General features: G+C 35.1%; 1 protein-coding gene and 1 long non-coding RNA gene across 9 annotated transcripts in view; both read left to right on the top strand.

Moving 5' to 3' along the window:
- Positions 1-23,444, top strand: part of LOC311618287 — a 1,465,663-nt gene that overhangs the window by 337,244 nt on the left and 1,104,975 nt on the right. The window lies entirely within an intron of this gene.
- The window catches only part of CBLB (Cbl proto-oncogene B), a 228,781-nt gene that overhangs the window by 150,015 nt on the left and 55,322 nt on the right, over positions 1-23,444 (top strand). For all 3 annotated transcript variants that reach the window (XM_084875699.1, XM_084875701.1, XM_084875700.1), the window contains exons 10-11: positions 5,967-6,170; positions 21,203-21,388. In XM_084875699.1, the coding sequence (XP_084731825.1) occupies positions 5,967-6,170; positions 21,203-21,388 (390 nt within the window). The remainder of the gene's footprint in view (positions 1-5,966; positions 6,171-21,202; positions 21,389-23,444) is intronic.

A 23,444-nucleotide genomic window follows, 5' to 3' on the forward strand; every position in this document is an offset into this window, starting at 1 on the left:
GGGGAGGGAGGTGACCCGGTAACCAGGGGTAGGCGATGCCCCCATCACATCTCTGCTGCTGCCACTGCTCGCAGTGCAAGCGTTGGCCAGCCCTGGTTACCTGAGCTTTAGGCCAGCCCTGAGTGGCTGGGCAGTTGCCATATGAGGCTTGCCTGTGCCTGGGGCAGGCCCTAGGGGTTGGGGGGCTGAGGAGACTGGGGGACTCTGGAGGCAGGCTGTGCACCTGCCGCCCTGGCGGGGCTGAGGGGACTGGGCATCACCATCCTGTTTTGTGACTATGGGTGCCACCATCTCTAAGGGTGTGACAGTCAATTAATTAACATGTTCCCTCCTTATTGGCTGTGGGCACCACCATATTTGAGGATGTGGCATTCAATTAGCATATTCCCTCATTGGCTGTGGGTGTCACCATCTTTTCAACAGCATGAAGGTCAATTAGTATATTCCCTCTTTATTAAATTGGATGGTACATTTGGGAGGGAAATAATTTTTTTCCTATTTTTTGTCAATGTTGATTTGTTCTCAGGTTACCTAAAGTTATATTTATATTTAATCTCACCTAATATTAGAGAAACATCTAAATTAACCATACTTCCACTACTCCCACAGCCAATCAGAGTGAGTATGCAAATTAACCCAACAAAGATGGAAGTTGATTTGCATACATACATGAGTCCAGGGAACCTCCTTGGCACCCAGGTCACTCTCAGCCAACCATCAGGAAGAGGCTTTATGCTTGGGAAGGGATTGAGATTGCCTTTGGAGGTACAGGGGAGGGTGGGGACCCCTTCCCAAGCCTAAAGCCTGGGGTAGAGGCTTTAGGCTTGGGAAGGGGCTGAGCTTGGGATCAGACGGAAGGGAAAAAAATTCAATGGAAACATATCCTCAGGTGAGGATAAAAAGAAAAACGAAGAAAGAAATGTCATATCCTATGAAAGACACATCTTGAAAATGCTTAAAGAAAGTTGTCATTTTTTCATAGTGAAGGGACTGGAGTCTGTGTTGATGAAAATACCTTGGTAGCTGTGGTGACTGGCAGTGGCTGCAGCAGCAGGGTGATGGCAGTGGTGGCAGCAGCGCCTTCCACCGATCAGCCCGATCGCCATCTGCAAAGGGAGGCCAGACTGTGGCTTAGGTCCGCTCCCAATGGGGAACAGGCCTAAACCATCAATAGGACATATCCTGAGGGCTCCCAGTATGTGAGAGTGGTCAGGCTGGGCTGAGGAACCCCCTCTCAGTGCATGAATTTCATGTACTGGGCCCCTAATATAATTATAGCAGTGATTTTCAACCTTTTTCATCTCATGATATACATAAACTAATTTACTAAAATTCTGTAGCACATCATATATATATATATATATATGTATATATATATATATATATATATATATATATATATATATATATTGCTGATCTGACAAAAAAAAAAGTATAATTTTTATTCATTAACACCAGATGGCTCTTTTTGTGTTGGCTGTTGTCATTTTTTTTATTTGACAGTCTAAGGGAAAAGAGGTCAGTGCCCCTGACTATAATAAATAGTTAGGTATTGCATGTTTTAAAAAATTTTGTGGCACTCCTGTTGGAAATCACTAATTTATGGTATTAATGGTTAGCATATATCTGAATTACTTTATTGTGAACATATTACATAGTTAAATTTCAGATGAGCTTAGTACTTCCGCTAACTTCTGTATCTTTTGTTTTGGTGGTATTTCTTATTTGAGGAAGTGAAATCTACTGAGTCAATTAGAATGGTGGAGTCCCAAGTACTTCCTCTTAACATTCTGAGAACATTAATATGTTGGAGGCTAGAAAGGGAGTTATTTATTGGTCTTTCTTTTTCTTTAATGTATCCCCCTTGATCTTGCACTAAGTATATGTTGACAGAAACATTATTTTAATTATTGATGCCCAACCTGAGGAGTTACTATATGCCTGTGGAAGACATCCCTCATGGGTATTCAGTCAACCATCTAACAGAAACCAGGGCAGAGCACCACAGTGGCATTTGAGAATTTATGGTGAAACTTAATTTACATACGACAGTAGTCAGTTTACAGAGAAAGAGGGTGAGTGAAGTCCTATTACAGTAAATACCACTAGGGAGACACATTTAGTGTGATCTGTTTGCAAATTTAAAAGGATGTATATTGCAGCTGTTGTTTTGATCTAGTGAGTAATATTAACTCTCAACAAAGATAAAGCTGAACAGAAGATAACTTTTGTTATATATACATAAAACAGCTTCTCTAACACAAGTCAGTGATTTGTGTAGCATTTTAGGTTGGAGAGATGAAGTAAAACTAAATTGGGATTTAGATTAACTGGTCCCAGGCTTTTTCTTTTATCATCAAGTTGTTACTGCCTTTTAGCCCTTCCCTTTCCAAACTTAATCTTTGTAGTTACCCTGTGTTTGGAAATAGATGTAAAACTGTAAATGATGTTTAACCAAAACAACATGCAAATTGACCTTGAGGGTTCTAAAAGAAGCCTTTGGAGCTGAGTATAGTGGCTCACACATTCTTGGGAATGCACTAAAGATAGTATGACTTTTTTAGATTGAGTGGACTAATTTTTAGTAATAATTATCTTCTAGTTAGACCTTAAAGTATTTTCTATTTGTATATATACAGACTAAAACATTTACAGATGCATTTATGGATATGCTTCAAAGTAATCCAAGAGCAAACAAAAGGGCAGGTGAATGAGGATTGGGGAATTGGTAATGGTTGAAGTTGTGTGATAGGCATATATGGATTCATTATACTTTCTGCTTTTGTATATGTTTAAATCTTTCTCTAGTGTTGTTTTTTTTCAATGTATATAGGTCTAGTAATAATTAATGTCGTTTTCTAATACTTTTTAAATTGAATTTATTTAAACAATACAACAAAATTTAATCAACAATATAGTTGCTGTTGTTTTCTACTACTTGTGCCCAACGCTCAGGAAGCATTTTAATCCCTCTGTTGTAAAATTCTTGTGATTTTGATGCAAAAAATTCGGTCAATGCATTTTTGAGGCATTCTTCATTATTAAATTTTTTTCCAAGAAGAAAGTTTTGTAAAGAACGAAACAAATGGTAATCGGAAGGGGCAATATCAGGAGAATATGCAGGTTGAGGGAGAACTTCCCATTCCAACTGGTGCAGTTTTTCAGCAGTGATTCTTGCAGTATGCGGTCGTGCGTTATCGTGGTGAAGAATTACGTACGCCCTTCTGATTAATCAGCGCGGGTTCTTTTTCTCTTAAAGCTTGGGCTAACCTTTCCAATTGGGCACTATACACTGCACTTGAAATGGTTTGGTTAGATGGTAAAAGTTCATAATGAAGAATTCCTTTAAAATTCCACCAAACACACAACATCACTTTTTTCGCATGCAAGTCAGGTTTTGTCGTGGCTGCGGAGCCTCATTTTTGTCCAACCATTGAGGCCGCCTTTTCAAATTAACATACAGCACCCATTCTTCATCTCCGGTAACAATTTGCTCTAAAAACGGCAAACGGTTTTGACGAGAGAGGAGCGAACTGCAAATTGTGACTCTTTGATTACGGTTGTTGTAGGTCAACTCATGAGGAACCCATTTTCCAAACTTTTGGACTTTGCCAAGTGCACGCAATTGATTGGAAATTGTTTTTTGTGAACAATTTAAAGTTGTCGCAAGCTCTTGTTGGGTAATTTGAGGATTTTGCACCAAAAGAGCTTGAAGAGCTTCTTGATCAAAATTGGACACACGGCCTCGACCACTCTTGTCATCTAACGAAAAATTTCCCTCGCGAAATTTCTCAAACCAACGCTGGCATTTTCTGGCACTAACTGCATCTTGACCAAGAGCACTACAGATGTTTTTTGCAGCCTCACTTGCTTTTCTTCCTAATTGGAACTCGTAAAGCATGCAGTGCCGAATATGCTCTTCATCCGCCATCTTCTTAGCCCTAGTTCTGCAACAAAAACCAAACCAAACATAAACTTTTTCAAGCAAAACTTGTTAATTGCACTTCACACGTTCTGTAGATACCATGTGTTTGAAGGTTATGTCAATACAAGTCAACGCCAAGCAAGATTTTAAACGAATGTTGAAAAACGACATTAATTATTACTAGACCCAATACAAATGAAGTGTCCATGTATAGCCCAGAGTACTGTTTTCCATGCTGCATACAGCAAATACACAGGGAACATGACCTCTTTCACATCTTGCTCTTATATATTAGAACAACCCTTTTGAAATTATTTTATACAGATCTGTAAGAAAAAATTCCAGTAGTAGCACACTTTTATATTAAGAGAATTTTATGAAGATGACAACATATATTGAAAGTATACTTAAATTTAATGTTCTTGTTATTGAAAGGTTTAGTTTTTCTTAAATATTTATTCCTGTGCTAGAAAATATCAGGGTAAGATATTTTCAATTTTGTCATTCATAAAATGTGGAGCAAATAATATTTAAGTTCCCTCGAAGCCCACCTGAGCACGTGTGGAAATAAACGTTATATGTGCTCACTCAGGTCCACTGGGCTTTGAGACAACTGAAATAAGTATTAGCATGTCTATTTTTTTTTCTACCACTTTGTTTCAACTATTTTTACCATTCTAGGTTCCTTTCCAATATTATGTAACCCTAGATAAATACGGGAATGTTGCAATTTCTTCTCATTAACCAACCCAAGGAGTGTTTGTTTGTGTGTGTTCCTTTGATCATTTCTGTGGCAATGTAGATTTCAGTTTGCTTATCTGAGTGACAATTTGGAAAGAACTAACTACCAACCACAGGATCTGCCACAGAGGAGTTGTTCAGTCATTGTCCCAGGAGAGAATGAGAGTGTTATTTCACTGCTAGTCAGTGTGTCACTGCAGGGCAGGTAGATCACCAGTTTCCCATCAGACTGAAAGATGAGACAGAGGGGCCGGAGTACCAGGATACTGGTTAGAAGAGAAGACCCCAAAGGGAGAAAGAGCACATGTGCAGGGGTGAAGGTGCCTTTTGAGGAGAGGAAAGGGAAGAGATGGGGCTTAGGGTATTTGGCAGGTGCTGATTGGTGGTTCAATGTTCAGTCCATATAAGGTGCCTGGTTAGGTGTTCAGGAATGTCCGGACTGCAGGTGCAGGCTACGTCATTCTCCGTCCATCAGTTAGGGGAAGGGAGGATCTATCACATACCAGGGGAAGGGGCAGTCTTGAATTAAGTACTAAATGGTTTCTTTAAAGATGTCAGCTTCCTTTACATGTCTTGTCTCTAATATGGTTCTAATTCATGGCATTTCTGCCTTTAAATGATTTTATGATTTTTACTTTTTCTTAAATGAAACACTACTAAATTCAGGGTAAAATGCAGAAACAAAAATACAGTGGTGAATATAGTATACCGTCTATCTTCCTTTTTTATATATATTTTTATTGATTTCAGAGAGGAAGGGAGAGGGAGAGAGAGAAACATCAATGGTGAAAAAAAACAGGCAATTAAAATGGCACTATTTAGCCATAGTTTTTTTAATGCACAGGAATTTTTCCAGAATGTATTTTAAAATGAATTATTCCGATTGTTTCTATTATTTTATTTATAATGTACTTTTGTTTAAAAAATTCTTTTTATAAAATGTTTAGCATTGGTGCCTTTTGTTAAAAAGGGACATGATTCAACTTCTCATTTCTACAGGACTAAAGTTTTCATACATTAAAATTATCAGTGAAGATTCAGTAAAATTAGGTTCCTTTTCTTTGGCAAAGCAAACTTTTTTTTAAAAAGAATTTTTTTCTGTAAAAGTTTGATATTAGAAATACTGCATATTTATCATATATTTTGGCCTTCTGTTCTATTCCACTACTGCTTCCCCTGCCCCCACTGACTTGCCAAAAACTCTTTTGCAACTTTGTTTTATACTTATAAAACTTTGGTTTCTCCAAGTACTGTTTTATTTAAACAAAGACCAATCAGCACATTTTATGTGTTTGTTCAGGAGTCCGATGGCCAGGGCTGCCCCTTCTGTCGCTGTGAAATAAAAGGAACGGAGCCCATAATTGTGGACCCCTTTGATCCAAGAGACGAAGGCTCCAGGTGCTGTGGCATTATGGACCCCTTTGGAATGCCGATGCTGGACTTGGATGATGACGATGACCGAGAGGAGTCCTTGATGATGAATCGGTTGGCAAATGTTCGAAAGGTAAAACTGGAAAACATAGGTTTAATTAGGCTGGTGTGTGGGCAAAGAAAAAAAATGCTGTTACAAATGCAGTGTGACTGAGTATGTTTTGGAAAGAAAAATTCAAGCATCAAAAGGAAGGTGAAGATAGAAGCTATGTTGACAGGATGATGAATTCATAGGATATGAAAGAACTGTGGACTCAAACTATATTCTCATTGGTTATAATTTCAAAGTGAAAGATGGTGCGAGTTTTCATATAGAACTATACATTATCTAAGACTGGTAACAGCAGAATGTGAATAAACATTAAGAAATAAAATTATTAAAATTGGAAATGATGAAACGGATTAAAATTAGTCTTTGTTGAAGTGTAAAAGAAGTGTCCAATAAAGTTCTTTTCTTCCCAGAAAAGTCAAGCCTTCTGTTTGGCTACTAAGAGGTCACATAAGATTTACCTTTGTGCATTTACCATAATCTGTGGTTCAGTACTGCTGACAAAATTGACTTTGTGAGTGCACCGAGAATGGATGCAACTGCCCAGTTGGTATTTATGTAACCTAGCTCATCAGAGACTAGTCAATGAACCAGAATGCCAATTAAGTAATTTACAAACGAGAAATAGAATGATCAAGAAAGCTGGACTCTAGATATCAAGTTAGTCTCTGTACAGTAAGATATAAGAATTTCAGATTTATTCAGAACTTTTGTGCTCTAAATGTAAGTGAAATGGCAATCTGTGGTATTAAAGAGCCTTAAAATACCTTGTGAAGGTGCCTGCCAACTCCAACTTATGGCAGGCATGGCTAATCAATCATGACTCCCTTCCCCATTGTATTCAGACTTGGCCTACACAGCCTGTAGGACCTCTACTGCAATTCATTAGGATTTGGCAGATAACTGGAAACCTATTTGCCAGGGTGGAGTGCTGATAACGTGAAATGGCATCAGGTTGTATTTGCCCTATGCACCCATCTTTCTGGTAGGAAATCACTTGATGAAGAGATCATAAATGGCTATTCAAATGCAAATTTAAAATAATTAGCATTTAATAAAATTTTAAAATTTCATTCTTCAGACACATTTGACATATTTTAAATGCTTAGTGGACACTTGCATTGTGGCTACTGAATTAAACTTGACAGGTACAGAGCATTTTCTATAGCTATTGAAATATCTAATGAAGGTAAATAATAATAGAAGTTTCCAGTAGATATTGGACAGTTTCATTAAATCATTCTTACAAGTTTTACTGGAAGAAATTAGTCTTGGTGCAAAAGATCTTTCATTTAAATTTAATAACATAATTGTCTTAGTTTTGTTTGGATATATGACTGTGATTTAGCACTCAAATGATCAGATTATGGCCTGTTTTTGTTTGGTTTTCTGTGAGCTAAGAATGATTTTACATTTTAAATGGTTAAATATTTAAATTATTTTATAAGTACCTACATAATTCCCTTGACTTGCAAAGCCTAAAATATTCACTATTTGGCTTTTATGAAGATTGTAATCACCAGGCCTAGGGCCCTGTAAGCATTTTAAGAATATTTATTGAATACCCAGATAATAGGGAATGATATAAAAGTGTTTTTAGAAGCATACAACAACAGCTCAGGTAGTCCAGGTGACTTCGATGGTAATGTTTTTTAGCTAGAAAAAGGGCATTTCAATCTTCTTTATTAAATATATTTTTCTTCTTTCGGTGATTCATGTCAGGGGAAGCTTTACGAGCAATTCTTTTAAGAATTTTGTACCCTTTACTGCTTGGGGGAAAGTGGTATTTGCCACATAGGATTTTGGGGAAAGTTGCATTCTGGGTCCATTTCCCATTGAACAAGGTGAAGCTTGAGCTCTGTTTTAGGAGGTGCACTGGCGAGTGAAAGGAGTCACTGGTGACATGAAATGAGCAGAATGCTGAAGGTGGATTGAGTGGTTTTTTCCTGATCTCTTTACCACTGTCTCGGTCATGCATGTTTAGTTCTATGTACCTGGGAGTACTCTGGCAAGGGAGCTGAGTGAATTTTTACATTAATCTCCTCTGTAGTTTATGTGAAAGAAAGAATGGTACTTTCAGACATTATTGTCCCAAAAGCACCACTTCAGTGGCTTACTAGTATTTGACAGTCAATAGTGTCATTTAATAAAACTTTTATTACAATCAATTATTTCTATACATTTTATAGCAGTTAGATATTAGAGAAATTTAAAGAAACTTGTAATTGTTTTTTTTTAAGTTGAGGAATCATATTTCAGTGTAATGCCTTTATGTGCACTGATCTTCTAGTCTATTAAACTTACTGAATTTTATAATATTTCATAAATCGCTGCCATTTAGTAAAACCTAAATATTAATGTAAACAAAAGCATCAGTTATTTCTGAATAACTGGCAAAAAGATTGCTGACCCTGTGTTCCCATAACATGTTATATATACTTCTATTTCCGTAGAAGTACTGAATTGTTAGTGTTTTATTTAGAGGACTGTCTTCTCTATGAGACTGTTAATTCTTAAGGCTAGGGCCAGTGTCTTATTACCTTTGAGTTCCCTGGCACCTAAACACACTCAGCGGATATTTACTAAATGTTCTTTGAGGCAAGTGACCTGATCTATACATCGTTTTGCCTTTGTTCCAATCTGAAGACGATATATATGTACTATACATCAAATTGTAAGTTTTATCCAGTTCTGTCATATAGCTAAGATTATAAACAAATATAACATGGCCATTTGACATCAACTCTTCTGCCAGAATTTTCCTCTTCTATGTTTATTTAATCTTTCTGTTGCCTCATTCACTTACTCATTCATTTTAAAACTATTTCATTTCCTCAACTCCAAGAGTCATTGTCCAGCAAAATGATTGATTTTTTTAATCTGCTTTTTCAAATTCTCATCTCGTCTTTCTCTTCTGTTATGAATAGGTAGATGACTATATTGTGGAACCTTTCTGCCTATCTTAAGCATACTGCAATCTTTAAATTATAAATTATTTCCTCTGGCTGGGTTGCTGAATTGGCTAGAGCATCATCCTAATATGGCAAGGTTGTGGCTTCTATCCTGTCAGGCCACCACATACAAGAAGCAACCAATGAATGCATAAGTAGAACCAGTCTCTGTCTCTCTCTGTCTCATTCTCTCTAAAATCAATCAACACATTAAAAAAAATATAATGCTTTCATCATATCATAGCGAACTAAGCTGCTTGTATATTCCTGTTACCTTGGTGAGATCCCATCCAACAGCTGGAGTTTATAAATAGTAGCATGCTAAACATATAGACTGTATTATTATAAGTTAAATATATTTCATAATGCTAATTTTACAGACACAAGTAGAACTTACAGATCTATAATACAGAGTATTAGTCGCCTTCCTTGGTATAGGCTGTTTTAGGATTTTAACTGGAACAGTTTGCTTCAAGTTGTACCATTGCCTGTGTCCTTGATCTGTCAGAATTTCTAGGATAATTGGATCTGATGTGAGCCCTCAAAGGAATTCCAGGGCATGATTGGTAAGATCACATCCTTCTCTCTGACTTCAGGGAGAACAAAGCTTAGAAAAGGTATTTGTTGCTCATCAGAATTTTGTTTCATTTTGCCAAAGATGTGAAGGACGGTCTTAATATTTCCTTAGTAATTATGTTGATATAATGTATTATTATTCACCAAATACATAAAATTACAAGAAAAATAAGGATTTGAATACAAAATAAAAATATTGACAGACTGAACTAGTATATGAACCTAGGTTACTAATTCATTTGGTTTTAAACATTATATTTTTAAAAAAACAGTATTTAAAATATAAACAATTTACCATAAAAGAATAAAAATGGTTGGGACCATAGGTCAAGAGAATTATTTGTAGTTTTATATACATTCTCCTAATGTTGCAATCATCAATTAAAACACATTTTACTAATTAAAATCTTAACATATCACCCAATTCTTGCTTTTTCTAATAAGGGTAAAGAAAGGAATCATTGTATTGCTAATCTTGAGGAAAGAGTTTGTGTGTACAGATCAGTACCATTGAAGTGTTTTTAGAAGAGTAATTGCCTTTTTAATGTGACTTAGATTCTGATTGCAGGGCTTGAGCCTTTGCTGGAGGCATAATGACAGAGATTGCAGTCCCAGTGAAATAAAAAACTCAAAATAAGCATCCACAGTGTAGAACAAGATTCTCCACAAGGGTAGTTCTGCCTCCCAAGGGTGTTCAGAAATATGTGGGACATTTTTGGTTTTCACCGTGATTGATGGGCAGGGAAAACCAGTCATTTAGTGGGTGGGGCCAGATATGTGAAACACCAATACCACCCAAGAGGAATCATGCTGACCAGTCATCCTTACTTCTCCCACTATGCCCACTGGTACAGTCAGGGATGACTTTAAGCAATCCAGAGCCACAGGTTCATGTTTGCCATTTAATTGCATTAAGTTTACTGATTTTCTTAATGATCTTCCTGCAAATTAGTAGCATTTTCTTCATTATATGTGATTAACAAAGCAAACACTGCTTTCCAAGTGCTACGCGATGTTATAGAAGACCTTGACGACATCCTACTATATAATAAAAGCCTAATATGCTAAGTGCCTGGTTGTCTGGTTGTCCATTCAATCAATCAAAGTGTAATATGCTAATGATATGCTAAGGCTGTTCAACCACTCACTATGATGTGCACTGACCACCAGGGGACAGATAGTCGACTGGTCAACCAGTCGCTATGACATGCACTAATCACCAGGAGGCAGACAGTAGGTTAGCTTGCTGCTAGGGTCTGGCTGATTGGGACTGAGCCAGAGGGTCCAGACACACCCTCCCCAGCTGACCAACCTCCTGTGTGCCTCCCTGGCCCCAGTCATGTGCTGGTGGGGTCCCTTGGCCTGGCCTGTGCCCTCTTGTAAACCAGGACCCCTCAGGGGATGTCAAGAGAGCCAGTTTCAGCCTGATCCTGCAGGCCAGGCCTAGGGCCCCACTGGTGCATGCATTTGTGAACTGGGCCTCTAGTTGTTATATATTCCACAAAAACAGTTTGAATATGTACCGGTAGTCATTTGGGAGAAGCAAGCACTTGAACTCTTGTACTTGACTTGGCCACTCCAAGTGGATCTTGAGCTCCTGGAGGGCAAAGTTGCTTATTTAATCCTGTGCTTCATCACTCGGTGATCTTATCTGTGAAACCCTACCTCTGAGGATTGTGATTAAATGAATTAATATATGTAAAGCCATTGGAACAGTCCTGGCACATAATATACATTTAATATCAGTTGTTATTAACATTAATTTCTTATATAATGTTACTTAAGACTCCTGAAATATTGTTGTTCTTCTAAGAATTAAATAACAGTATTTTTAAGACATTTATGGAAGTTTTATTTTTTCAATTTTAGATACTGTTATTAGACACTAAAACTGTATTAGCTTGACAAGCATTTGGTTGTAATTTTTTAATGTATCTATACATAGTTATGATTTCATTACATGGTCACATTAAAGTAATGTATTCAGAAACAGTCTTTTATTTTCAAAACTCAGAGAAAATGCAAAGTTGCTGACATGTCAGCTAAGACTACATTTTAAGGACTGAATAATTTGCATGAGCTTCCGAATTTTATTTTCTACATACATAAATTAAAATGATTAAGTATTCTCTAAAGTAGTAACTCAATAGTAACTGCTTAATAAAACCAGCTGTGTCTGGTATTTTGGAGCAATAGGTGTTTTGCATAAGAGCATTTTTCAGTGACCGAAGTTTATTCCTTTAATTCTCAGGATGTTCTTGTTTTTCAGCTATTTTTATGGAAATATTTCTGAATTACATGTCACCTTTCCCTGACTGCTCAAAATTGGTTATGCAGCTGAGTGAACCAAAGGGCATAAGAAGCCAATACAATCAACATGACATACTTCTCAGCTTACATTTTGCTACAAGATTTAAGGGGAGGTTGCAAGAAAAGAGGGAAACCATATATTTAAATTAAAATCACATATATTTGTATCAGGATTCAAAATTCATAGAAATGTTTAAAATAAAATGTGAAACTTTAAAGAATGTTCAGGGTTATAGAGCCTGGAGATTACGTCCTTCTCATAAAAGGTGCTTCAAGGAGAAGCAGTATAACTCTGTGTAGTTAACAATGTTTCACTTTTTTTTTTAAATATATTTTATTGACTTTTTTTCAGAGAGGAAGGGAGAGAGAGAGAGAGCTAGAAACGTCGATGAGAGCGAAACATCGACCAGCTGCCTCCTACACATCCCCTACCAGGGATGTGCCCGCAGCCAAGGTACATGCCCTGGACCGGAATCAAACCTGGGACCTTTCAGTCCGCAGACCGACGCTCTACCACTGAGCCAAACCGGCTTCGGCATGTTTCACATTTTAATGAAACTGTGCCCTTGGGGTTATTCTACTTGTGACGCTGTTTGCAGTACTTTAAAGTACTCTGTTGGCAGTTTTATTGACTGCCTCCCTGTCAAACTTCAAAGAGAAGTCAGCTCTTTAATCCAGTCACTCTTTCTCCAAGTGTGCTTCAGTTTTCCTGTTCTTCATTGCTTCTGATTGTGTAAACATTTCCAGAAGTTATTAGTGGAACATGAATAATAACTTAAAATAGTGAACATCACTTTATACACGCACACATCCATGTTCTTGGTAAAAGTAGGAAGGTGCCTGCCTACATTTCCTTCCAACAGGAAGAAAAGCAGCACAATTCTCCTCTCCCCTTGTTAGAGGACTTTGGTGGTGGTGGTGGTGGTTTTGCTTTGTGTTGTTTTTATTTTAAGACTTTCACAAACAGTAGTGTGGTGGTTCCAGCAGAAAGGGTGCAGGGAGAAGTCCTAATGTATAGTGACAGGAGACTTGGATTTGGGTGGTGGGCACACAGTGCAATAGACATATCTTGTAACATAGAAATCCACACCTGAAACCTGTTTGTTCATGTTGACCAATGTCACCCCAGTAAATTTAAAAATTAAGAAAAAAAAATTGAACTAAAAAGAAAAGACTTTTACAGCTGTTTTAGAGCTTTTGGATCAGTAAAATTGAGGGAGCCCTACAGAGATTTCTCATACACCCCCTGCCCCCACACATGCATAACCTGCCCCATTATTAGCATCCCCCACCAAAGTGGAACATTTGTTATAATTGACAAACCTCTGTTGGCATCTCATTACCATCCAAAGTCCGTAGTTTACATTAGGGTTTATTTTGGGAGTTGTTCATTCTATGATTTTGACAAATGTATAGGGATACATATCTACTGTTAGAATCATGCAGAGAATTTTCCCTTCCCTAAAAATCTTTAATGTTCTGCCTGTTCATCTCCCCCACTCCACTCCCCAGCAACCATTAGTCTTATTTTTTTAAAACCATTAATCTTTTTACTGTCTCCCTAGTTTTGTCTTTTCCAGAACGTCATGTAGTTTGAATTGTATGTACATAGCCTTCTCAGATTGGTTTCTTTCATGATGTAATATTCTGTAAGATTCTTCCATGTCTCTTAACGGCTTGACATTTTAGTACTAGGTAAGTTTCCATTGTTTCGATGTAGCACATTTTATTTATTCATTTATCTACTCAAGGTTATCTTGGATGCTGCCAAGTTTTGGCAATTAAGAATAATTACGATGAATACTATCTGTGTTCAGATTTTTGTGTGGACAGAAGTATTCAACTCTTTTGGGTAAACACCAAAGAGTATGATTACTGTATTATACGGTAAGAGTATGTTTAATTTGTAAGAAACCACCAAACTAAAGTGTTTGTACTGTTTTGCATTTCCACTATCAGTGAATAAGTGTTCTTGTTGCTCGACATCCTCAGTATTTGGCGTTGCCAGTGGTTGGGGTTTTGGCCATTCAAAAAGGTGTACAGTGTTATCTCATTTTAATTTATATTTCCCTCATGACATATGCTGTGCACCATATTTTCATATATTTATTTGCCATCGCTATATCTTTGTGAGGTTTCTTTTAAGGCTGTGGGCCCTCTTTTTAGTACAATTGTTAGTTTTCTTAATTGTTGAGTTATAAGAGTTCTTTGTATGTTTTGAATAAAAGTCCTTTTATCAGATTTGTCTTATATATGTATTTTCTTCTAATCTCTGGCTTGTCCTTTTATTTTCTTGATTGTGTCTTTCAAGAGCAGGTATTTTTTATGTTAATGATGCCCACATTTTCAGTTATTACTCTCATGGATTATATCTTTGTTCTATTAAAAAAGTGATCCAACCAAACTCAGGGCCATCTATATTTTTCTTGTTTTCTTCTAGGAGTTTGCTGATTTTGCATTCAGGTTTGTAATCCATGTTGAATTAATTTTTGTCAGAGCGTATTGTCTGTATCTAGTTTTTTTGGTGTGTTTGTTTGTTTGTTTTGCATGGGGATGTCCAGTTGTTTTCAGCACTATTTGTTGAAAAGACTATTTCCACTCCATTGTATTATATTTGCTCCTTTATTAAAAATCAGTTCACTATTTATGTGTTTGTTTCTAGGCACTATGTTATATTGCATTGATGAAGTTGGCTATTCTTTGCCAATAGCACACATGCTTGGTTACTGTAGTTATAGTAAGTCTTAATGTCAGGTAGTATCATTACTATAGTTTTGTTCTTCTCCTTCAATATTGGAACTTTAGAATCAGCTTTATGATAACACAAAATAACTTGCTGGGATTTTGATTGGGGATCCACTGCATCTATATATCAAGTTGATAGAACTTTTCTTTTTCACTTTGAGTTTCTCCTTGAATTCCTATAAATTGAGGCTTCTGAAAAATATGACTAAGCAAGCAGGAAAGGATTCTATTGCTAATGTACTACATTACTTATATAAGCTTTTGTTTATTATTTTAAAGGAATAGTGGTACAGATACTACAAAATGGATGAACATAAATCATTTATAATTATCCTACAAATAATTGTGTGTGTAAATGTTTTTCTAATGGATATCTTCTGAATAACAATCTGTATAGATGATTTTTAAAGACTTTAGACTGTGTTATGTTCACAAATTAATATAAAGAAGGAAGACAATAGTTAATAGAAAGGAGAATACACTTAAAACATTATATTTTTGTGATAAAATTTTTATATAAGTCCCCTTCATCAATTTTCATTCATTTAGAGGGAAATGTTGAGCCTCTAAGAGCCCTCCTCATCATTTGTATGATATGTGTATCTATCTTGTTCAGATATGAAAATTCATTAAATAAAAATCTTGTTAAAAATATTATAAAATTGACTTTGATTATCTCCTAGATTGTCAGAAATCCCATCTTAGTAATTGGAGAGGTTTTTTCTTGTCCTGTTTTTAATAGTATCTTGCCTGGGTTTGAAATTTCTTAATAAATGTTTTTCCATTTCCATTATAATAGATCTTATTAAAGCTTTTATAAAAAAAAAAAAAGTCACTCTTAAAAAAAAAAAAAAAAGATATGGACAAAATGAAGTGACTAAATTGAGTGAGTCCCTGATTATTATTGGTAATTGCTGAGCATGCTGAGACAGGCTTTTGGCTACTTTACTTTTTGGACCGTTTCTATCAGAATTTTCTGTTAAAATTATAAATTCGGCTCTCTCTATTCACTATGGTAGTCATTAGCATCCAATTCTAAGTGCTAAAGAATTTTTTAAATTTTGTCAGAGAAATAAAGAATAGCGTTTATGCATTTCAGAAAGCAAAGGCCTTGGAATAGTTGGTGAGTAGGTAGACATAAAAGAATCAAATGTGGTCTTTAAATCTCTAGCGCTCCAGGATTCCAGTTTGTTAAAGACGTACTCATCAGCTACTAGTGTTAAAGAACTTGTGAAAAATTCTTAGACTCATATGCTAGTATGCTGATAATACGGGTGCCCAACTTTTGTATTTTGAAAGGAGTTGAAATAAAATAAAATAAAAAAAGACAATCTATTCTGAAGTTCTAAAAGCAAATACATTACTAGAAAAAAACTGAATGTACTGAATGTTACCCCAAAGATAAAGAAATAGAATTATACAAATCAGCTATCCAGTGATTTGAAGTCATGGCTCCATTCTTCCCAACTCTTTTTTTTTTTTTTAATATATTTTATTGATATTTTACAGAGAGGAAAGGAGAGAGATAGAGAGCTAGAAACGTCGATGAGAGAGAAACATTGACCAGCTGCCTCCTGCACACCCCCTACTGGGGATGTGCCCGCAACCAATGTACATGCCCCTGACCGGAATCGAACCTGGGACCTTTCAGTCCGCAGACCGACGCTCTACCACTGAGCCAAACCGGTTTCGGCTCTTCCCAACTCTTGCAGTTACCTCTATATAAATTAATTTTAATATTGTGCAATAAATTCTGTCCACATCCTATTTCCTATGTTTTACTAGTTAACTTTTGCATACTTTTCTATTTTGTTAACTTAATAAAGTGGATAGCTAAAGATGAAGGAGTAACAAAGAAAGGGATTCACTTAAGGCAGTGGCAAAAAGAACAGGATCTTTTTAAGAATGCCTTAATGAAGAATATTCTAAATAATGAGGAGGAAAAAAAATGAAATAAAACACAATTGAAAAGTCAAGAGTGGAGTGCCCAAACCAAGAAAACATTTTTATAATGAAAAGTTTGACAAAATACATTCTCCTGAACTTATGAACTTATTCTTGCTCTTAAACTACGTTTCTTCATTTTTGTGCTATTGGTCAGTTTAATAATAGCAAATAATCCTAGCAGCATTTCTGTTTGACTTTTGAATGCCTTGTAAGTATTTAGTGTGGAAATAATCCATCTGTTTAGATATTTGATTTTGTCACTATTGCTTTGTTTAGGCCTGGTAGTGAGAGGAATTGTGGAGGACAAAAAAGGAAATGGGAAGAGTGAGAACATTTTGTTTAAAGATACCTCTAAGAGAGTTATCTTCTCACAGTGAAAATGGGCAAACTTTGACTGGATGTATAATAGGTTGCATCTGTCACTTCTATATCAAAAATAGTCAGTGCTCCTAACTATATCATCCAAACAAAAGTTAAATGTTTTATAGCAGTGTATTTTATCATATTTCATTTAATTGTATTAATTCATAAAGTCTCCACAAAATAAATTATCCTTATTCTGTAATCCACCAGAAACAATAGCAGTAGGCAGTGATTTTTGCATGGCATTTAACATTTTAGCTGAAATGTAAATCTTACATATAGGAAATATGTGCATATGAAGTCAGATTATACATTTAATTATGTGGTTATGTGGTTTTCTAAAAGCAAACAAACAAAACCTTATTCTTTATAATCAGTTGGCTTGAGACCTTTATCTTGACAGCTACACTTGAAATTCACACTCCAATAGTATATCCCTATCAACAAAATGCTTACCTTTCATTATTCAATATTTAAATAAAATTTTCCTGTTCTCTACTCAAGATTTTTAGGTAAATATTTTAAATCCGTATTTCTAGACAGAATAAGAAATAGTAGTTATTCTGAGACTACAGTGCAAATTAGTAAGAGTTGCATAAGAAACAGTAATCATTCTGAGGATTACAGGACAAGTCAGTTAGAGGTGATTAAATTAGCACAATCTTAGAATTTTAAACCTAAGGATGGATTCCAGTATTATTGTCCGTTGTTGTTTATTCCCCCAAGTTCCTATTATCACCTGTCAGAAGTAGAGAAAGATAAATGACTTAAGTGATCTGTGGAAGAAGAAGGCAGAGTGAAGGGCTAAGAGGAATGTTTGTGGAATCTATGAAGAGAATAATAGAATCAGGAGACTAAAGATGACTAGATATATCCCTTTGTCACTCCTGATGACTACCTATAACAAAGAAATTATGGTACTTTAAAAATAAAGTTTTTTACAGTTGACACTTGAATGTTCAAATATATATATACAGGCATAGTTTAAAGAATAAATTATTTGGATCTACCTTAAATCAATCTATTTTGCTTCTATATTTTCAGAAGGGAAAAATGGCTTTTCTTTCTTTTCTGTAAATTGAACTGGTAAGTTTGATGTCATGAATTTTTAATGTCTCATTTATTTATGAGCTGGGGTGTGAAGCATTGTGTTAGGCTTCTTTGTTCCTTAGACTTTCAAATAGGAAGTAAATAAAAATGTTAAATAAATTAAAAATTACCTTTTATGTGACCAACTATTAAAAACTTTTAGAAATGTTCATAGTTAGCATTGAATTTTACCAGCAATAAAAGTTGATGCAAAGACTCAATCCTCTAATTGCAGAATTGTTTATAGAGATAGCTGTGTTCAGCAAAGAATAATGCATTATTATCTAAAGGGCATTGCTAAATTATCTACTATGCTTTAGGAGAACTTGGTAAAATAAATAAGTTATAGTGAATTTAATCCATATAATCAATAAAGATAAAACATTCTTGTCCCTCTACATACAGATCTGTTATCCACAAAATTCTTCTTCCTCAGCCAACTTACTGGTACTGGAATGCTTCAAAATGAATTATTCTTCAGGACAGTCCATAATCATTTTTAGACTATAATATGAATTGTCCTAAGTGAGGTCTGCTTCCAATTACAATCATAGCTATAAGATATTGTGCTTGTCTGGAAATATCTACAATTTCAAGGTTGTTGCTGCACCACACACATTGGTTTGGATGTCTGTTTTAGCGACTTTTTATTATACCCTTGCCATGTCTAGTAATTCATCCATTTCCAATAAAATCCACCCCATTATTTAAACATACCAGGAATTTGGTAATTGCTTAAATATTATCAATTAAAGTGGTAGTCAAGTTCTGGTAGTAATGGGCTGTTTCAAGTAATGAGGGAAACGGGAAGATATTTGTGGAAGGAAAGTGCTTGGTGGAGCATATGTCTTGCTCAGTAGCCTTAACAATGTGTGCAGCTAGCACTGAAAAATTTATCTGCAAATACCTAAATTAGTGAAGTGCAGTTGTATGTTGCTTGGGATAGGAATAATTTGGGATAGGAATTGTGTAAATGGCTTGCTTCTTGATTTGTTTTTTTTTGTTTGTTTTTTTGTTTTTTTTGTAAAGGAGGATAACCAGATCAACAACATATTTTTATCAGTTAAACCTTGCTAGTTTTCAGATAATATAATTTATCTTATAGGGAATTTGGAGAATTAGCTGGCTGTGACATCTCCTGATCTGAAATACTATGACACATGATACACATACCTTTATATCAGGAATTATTTTTGTTCTATGATCATTATTTGATAGCTTTAATTCCATAAGGTTCAAGTTTATGACCATGTAAGGCCCAATGACCTTTATGGGTAGAATTGTTATTTTGTTTAGAATCACTGACTGCATTAAAATCAATTTATAACTATAAAGGTTCTACTATTTTTCTCTTTCAATTTAATAACAATTGAAGATATTTTCTTATCACAGGTAAGAGACATAAAAAGAATCTTGAAATTGCTAAAAAGAACATGTTCTTAAAATTGTCATGAAGTTATATCTAAATGTAGTAACCTTTTAAAAATTATTTGGCATTAATTGAAAGAGACAAAGACTTGAGATTTTAGTAATGTCATGACAGTATTCTGGCATATCTGAGGTATGGTCTTCTGTTTAGCCACTCAAATTTATTTAAAATCCTTCACAAGGGGGAACAAAACACCCACTCTTTGAGTGTGGTCTGTGCATAATGACTTTCTTGCAAAGAGTACAGTAGGGAAAGGGGGAGAAAAGAGGGTAACTTTATATTTTACCATGAAGAAACACTGACAGTTAATACATCAGCCAGATAATCAAGATCAATATCAGTACTAATCAATCCTATCGATAGTGTGGACCCTTGACATGAAGTGTTCAAATGTTACTTTACCTCTGTTGTCTTTTTTATCAAACCAGCAACCCCTGTCTAATCATGAGAAAAATATAAGATAAAACCCAATTATAGTGAGTTAGAAATTTTTACAAAATGTAACTAAGTGTGGATATGAACACAAATCTGTCATCCCATCTCAGTTAGATAAAGACAGAATGGCTAAATCTTCCTCAATGTCACTAGATTTTGAATTAAGTTGTCAATTTTTGACATTGACTATTCTTCTAAAGGTGAGTAATGCTCGAGGAGAAATGGCTTAACAACAAGCTTAAACTCTTTATAATATTAGGAAATACTAATATTAGGAAACAGGTGAATATCAAAGCACACTAGATTGACCCAGTAAGTGTAAAAATTAAGCCTAGATCTCCAACAAGCTAGTTAACAGCCTTGAAAAGGAAACTGCCTAATATATCAGAACAGATTGTTGTTTGTCCTGGTGAGGCCACTTGATTAATTAGTATGGCTTTTGTACCAAGTAGTAATCAGGTTATTTCACATTAACAAAAACAACTTCCAAAGCAGAAAGGGTAATATACATAGAAATAGAAGTGCTTGTTATTGGCTTTTTGATGCTATCTACCAGACAAAATGGAAAAGCCATAGTGGCATAGAAATATATAAGTTTTTAGCAGAAGCACAGACTTTTATAGATTTAGTTAATCAATTTAAAAAAAATAACAATGAACTTGAAATTTCCTTTTCCACATGAAGATTGGGGAAGAAAATACTTGGGCTCAAACCTGTTTATTTTAAATACACAATTTTTTAAAACCCTGCCTGATTTAATTTGTTTGTAGGAAAGTAGATTACACACTGGATACATACATATTTTATATAGAACAAAATGGTTTCTAAGTTCTAGAATGTGCTATAAATCAAAGACCAAAGAAAATTCTATAATACAGATAACCAAGAACAATGTGTATTACTGCATTGAATGTTTCTCCTTCTAGAATTATGTCTGCATTCAATTGTTTTTCAACTATGCTTTTGCTGTTCTTTTTTTTCTCAGGCCCTTTCTACAATATGTAGGAGAAACTTGTCCATTTATTCTTTATATAATAACACCCTTGAGGGACAGTGTAAGCTCTTTCCATCATTAATCAGAGTTAACTAAGTGAGTTATTTCAGCAGATGTTCAATGGCAGACACCTTCTCAAAACCAACTGTCTTCCTTATGAAAAGCATTTACTTTACACATCAAATAAACAGCATTGTTATATATTTTTTTATTCTAGTGTGCTGATAGGCAGAATTCACCGGTCACTTCACCAGGGTCATCTCCCCTTGCACAGAGAAGAAAGCCCCAACAGGATCCTTTGCAGATCCCACATCTCAGCCTGCCTCCCGTGCCTCCCCGCCTGGATCTGATTCAGAAAGGCATCGTTCGTTCTCCATGTAGCAGTCCAACTGGTTCACCAAAGGTAAATCAATTTTATGACAAACAGATAGTGATGATTTTACATGACAGTTATTGATTGCTCAGCTTCTTTTAAATTTCATTTCACATATTTCTGTGCTCTTATTTGCTCCTGAACAGTATTGATAGGTTTCTCATTCTGTGTATGGTGAAATCACAGTCATATTCCTAGCATTTTTATTATAAAAGTTACATAATTATTCAGAGAGAGCACATGTCTGTAACAGCCCACTGACTTGCTAAAATAAATAGCAGAGTAAGTACAGTTATTCTATAAAGTGGATTTAAAAGGTCATTATATGTATTAAAATACTCTTATCAAATGATATTTTATACTCAGTTTCATAGTGTCATGACAAGAAAAATGTAATGAGAGTATATTTGCATAAGGGCTTAAGGTATGATAAATTATCACCCATGTTTCAAGGTGACTCAGAAGAGGGAATTATATGTACTTTTTATACCTGAAGCAATTAATTATAAAGAATTACATTATTTGCAGAGTAATTACATTACTATTTAATATTAAGGACATAGTTCTAACTCAGTAAATCTAAGCCCACAGTTTATTTTAGTTCTTTGCAGTCTATGCAGGTATTTTTACAGATTTGATATTTTGCAAACTTAAGAACAGGATTTAAAAAATTCCATTTGGTATTATGCTTTGCAGTCTAAATTAGTTGGAAGCAAAATATTTCCTTAATATTTGATTCCTCTATATTCAAGTTAACTTGGTTTTAAAATCATATTAACACATCTTAGGATGTTACTTAGGCAGGGTTATGCAAACACACAGTATGTTTCTTTTAATATCAAAAGCACATATCAGCCCTGGTCTGGGTATCTCAATTGGTTGGAGTGTTGCCCACATGTACCAAGATTTGGGGTTGGATTTCTGGTCAGGGCACATAGAAGAAGAATAAATTAAAGGCATCCAATTTGAAAAAGAAGAAGAAAAATTGTAATTATTTACAGATTACATGACATTCTACATAGAAAAGCCTAAAGACTTCATCAGAAAACTATTAGAACTAATAAATGAATTCAGCAAAGTAACAAGATACAAAATTAACACCCAGAAATACATGGCTTTTTTATATACCAATAATGAACTCACAGAAACAGAAACTAAAAACAAAAACACAATCCCATTTACTATTGCAACAAAAAATTTGAGATACTTAGGATTAAACTTAACCAAGGGGGTAAAGGAACTGTACTCAGAAAATTATAGGACACTGAAAAAAGAGACCAAGGAAGACATAAGCAAATGGAAGAACATACCATGTTCATGAACTGGTAGAATCAACATCATTAAAATGTCCATATTACTCAAAGCAATCTATAGATTCAATGTAAACCCCATTAAAATACCAATAGCATATTTCAAAGACCTAGAACAAACTTTCCAAAAATCCACATGGAATTAAAAAAAAAAAAAAAAAAAGACCCCAAATAGCCATAGCAATCCTGAGAAAGAAGAACAAAGTTGGAGGGATCACAATACCAGATAGCAAGCTATACTACAAGCCACTATTCTCAAACTGTCCAGTACTGGCACGAGAACAGAAATATAGACCAATGAGACAGAACAGAGATCAACCCAAGCCATTATGCTCAATTAATATTTGATGAGAGTCAAGAGCATGCAATGGAGTCAAGATAGTCTCTTCAATAAATGGTGTTGGGAAAATTGGAAAGATACATGCACACAAAAAAAAATGAAACTAGAGCACCAACTTACACCATAAACAAATATACACTCAAAATGGATATAGGACTTAAATAAACCATAAAAATATTAGAGAAATACACAGGCAGCAAAATCTCAGACATATGCCGAAGCAATATCTTCACTGATACAGCTCCTAGGGCAATGGAAACTAAGGAGAAAATAAGCAAATTAACTACATCAAAATAAAAAACTTCTGCACAGCAAAAGAAACCATCAACAAACAACAAGAAAGCCCATTGCATAGGAGGACATATTTACCAATGTTATCTCCGATAATGGTTTAATCTCCAAAATTTATAGGTAACTCATTCCACTCAACAAAAGG

The sequence above is a fragment of the Pipistrellus hanaki genome (assembly GCF_964339955.1).
Source record: "Pipistrellus hanaki genome assembly, chromosome: 2".
Taxonomy (NCBI): domain Eukaryota; kingdom Metazoa; phylum Chordata; class Mammalia; order Chiroptera; family Vespertilionidae; genus Pipistrellus; species Pipistrellus hanaki.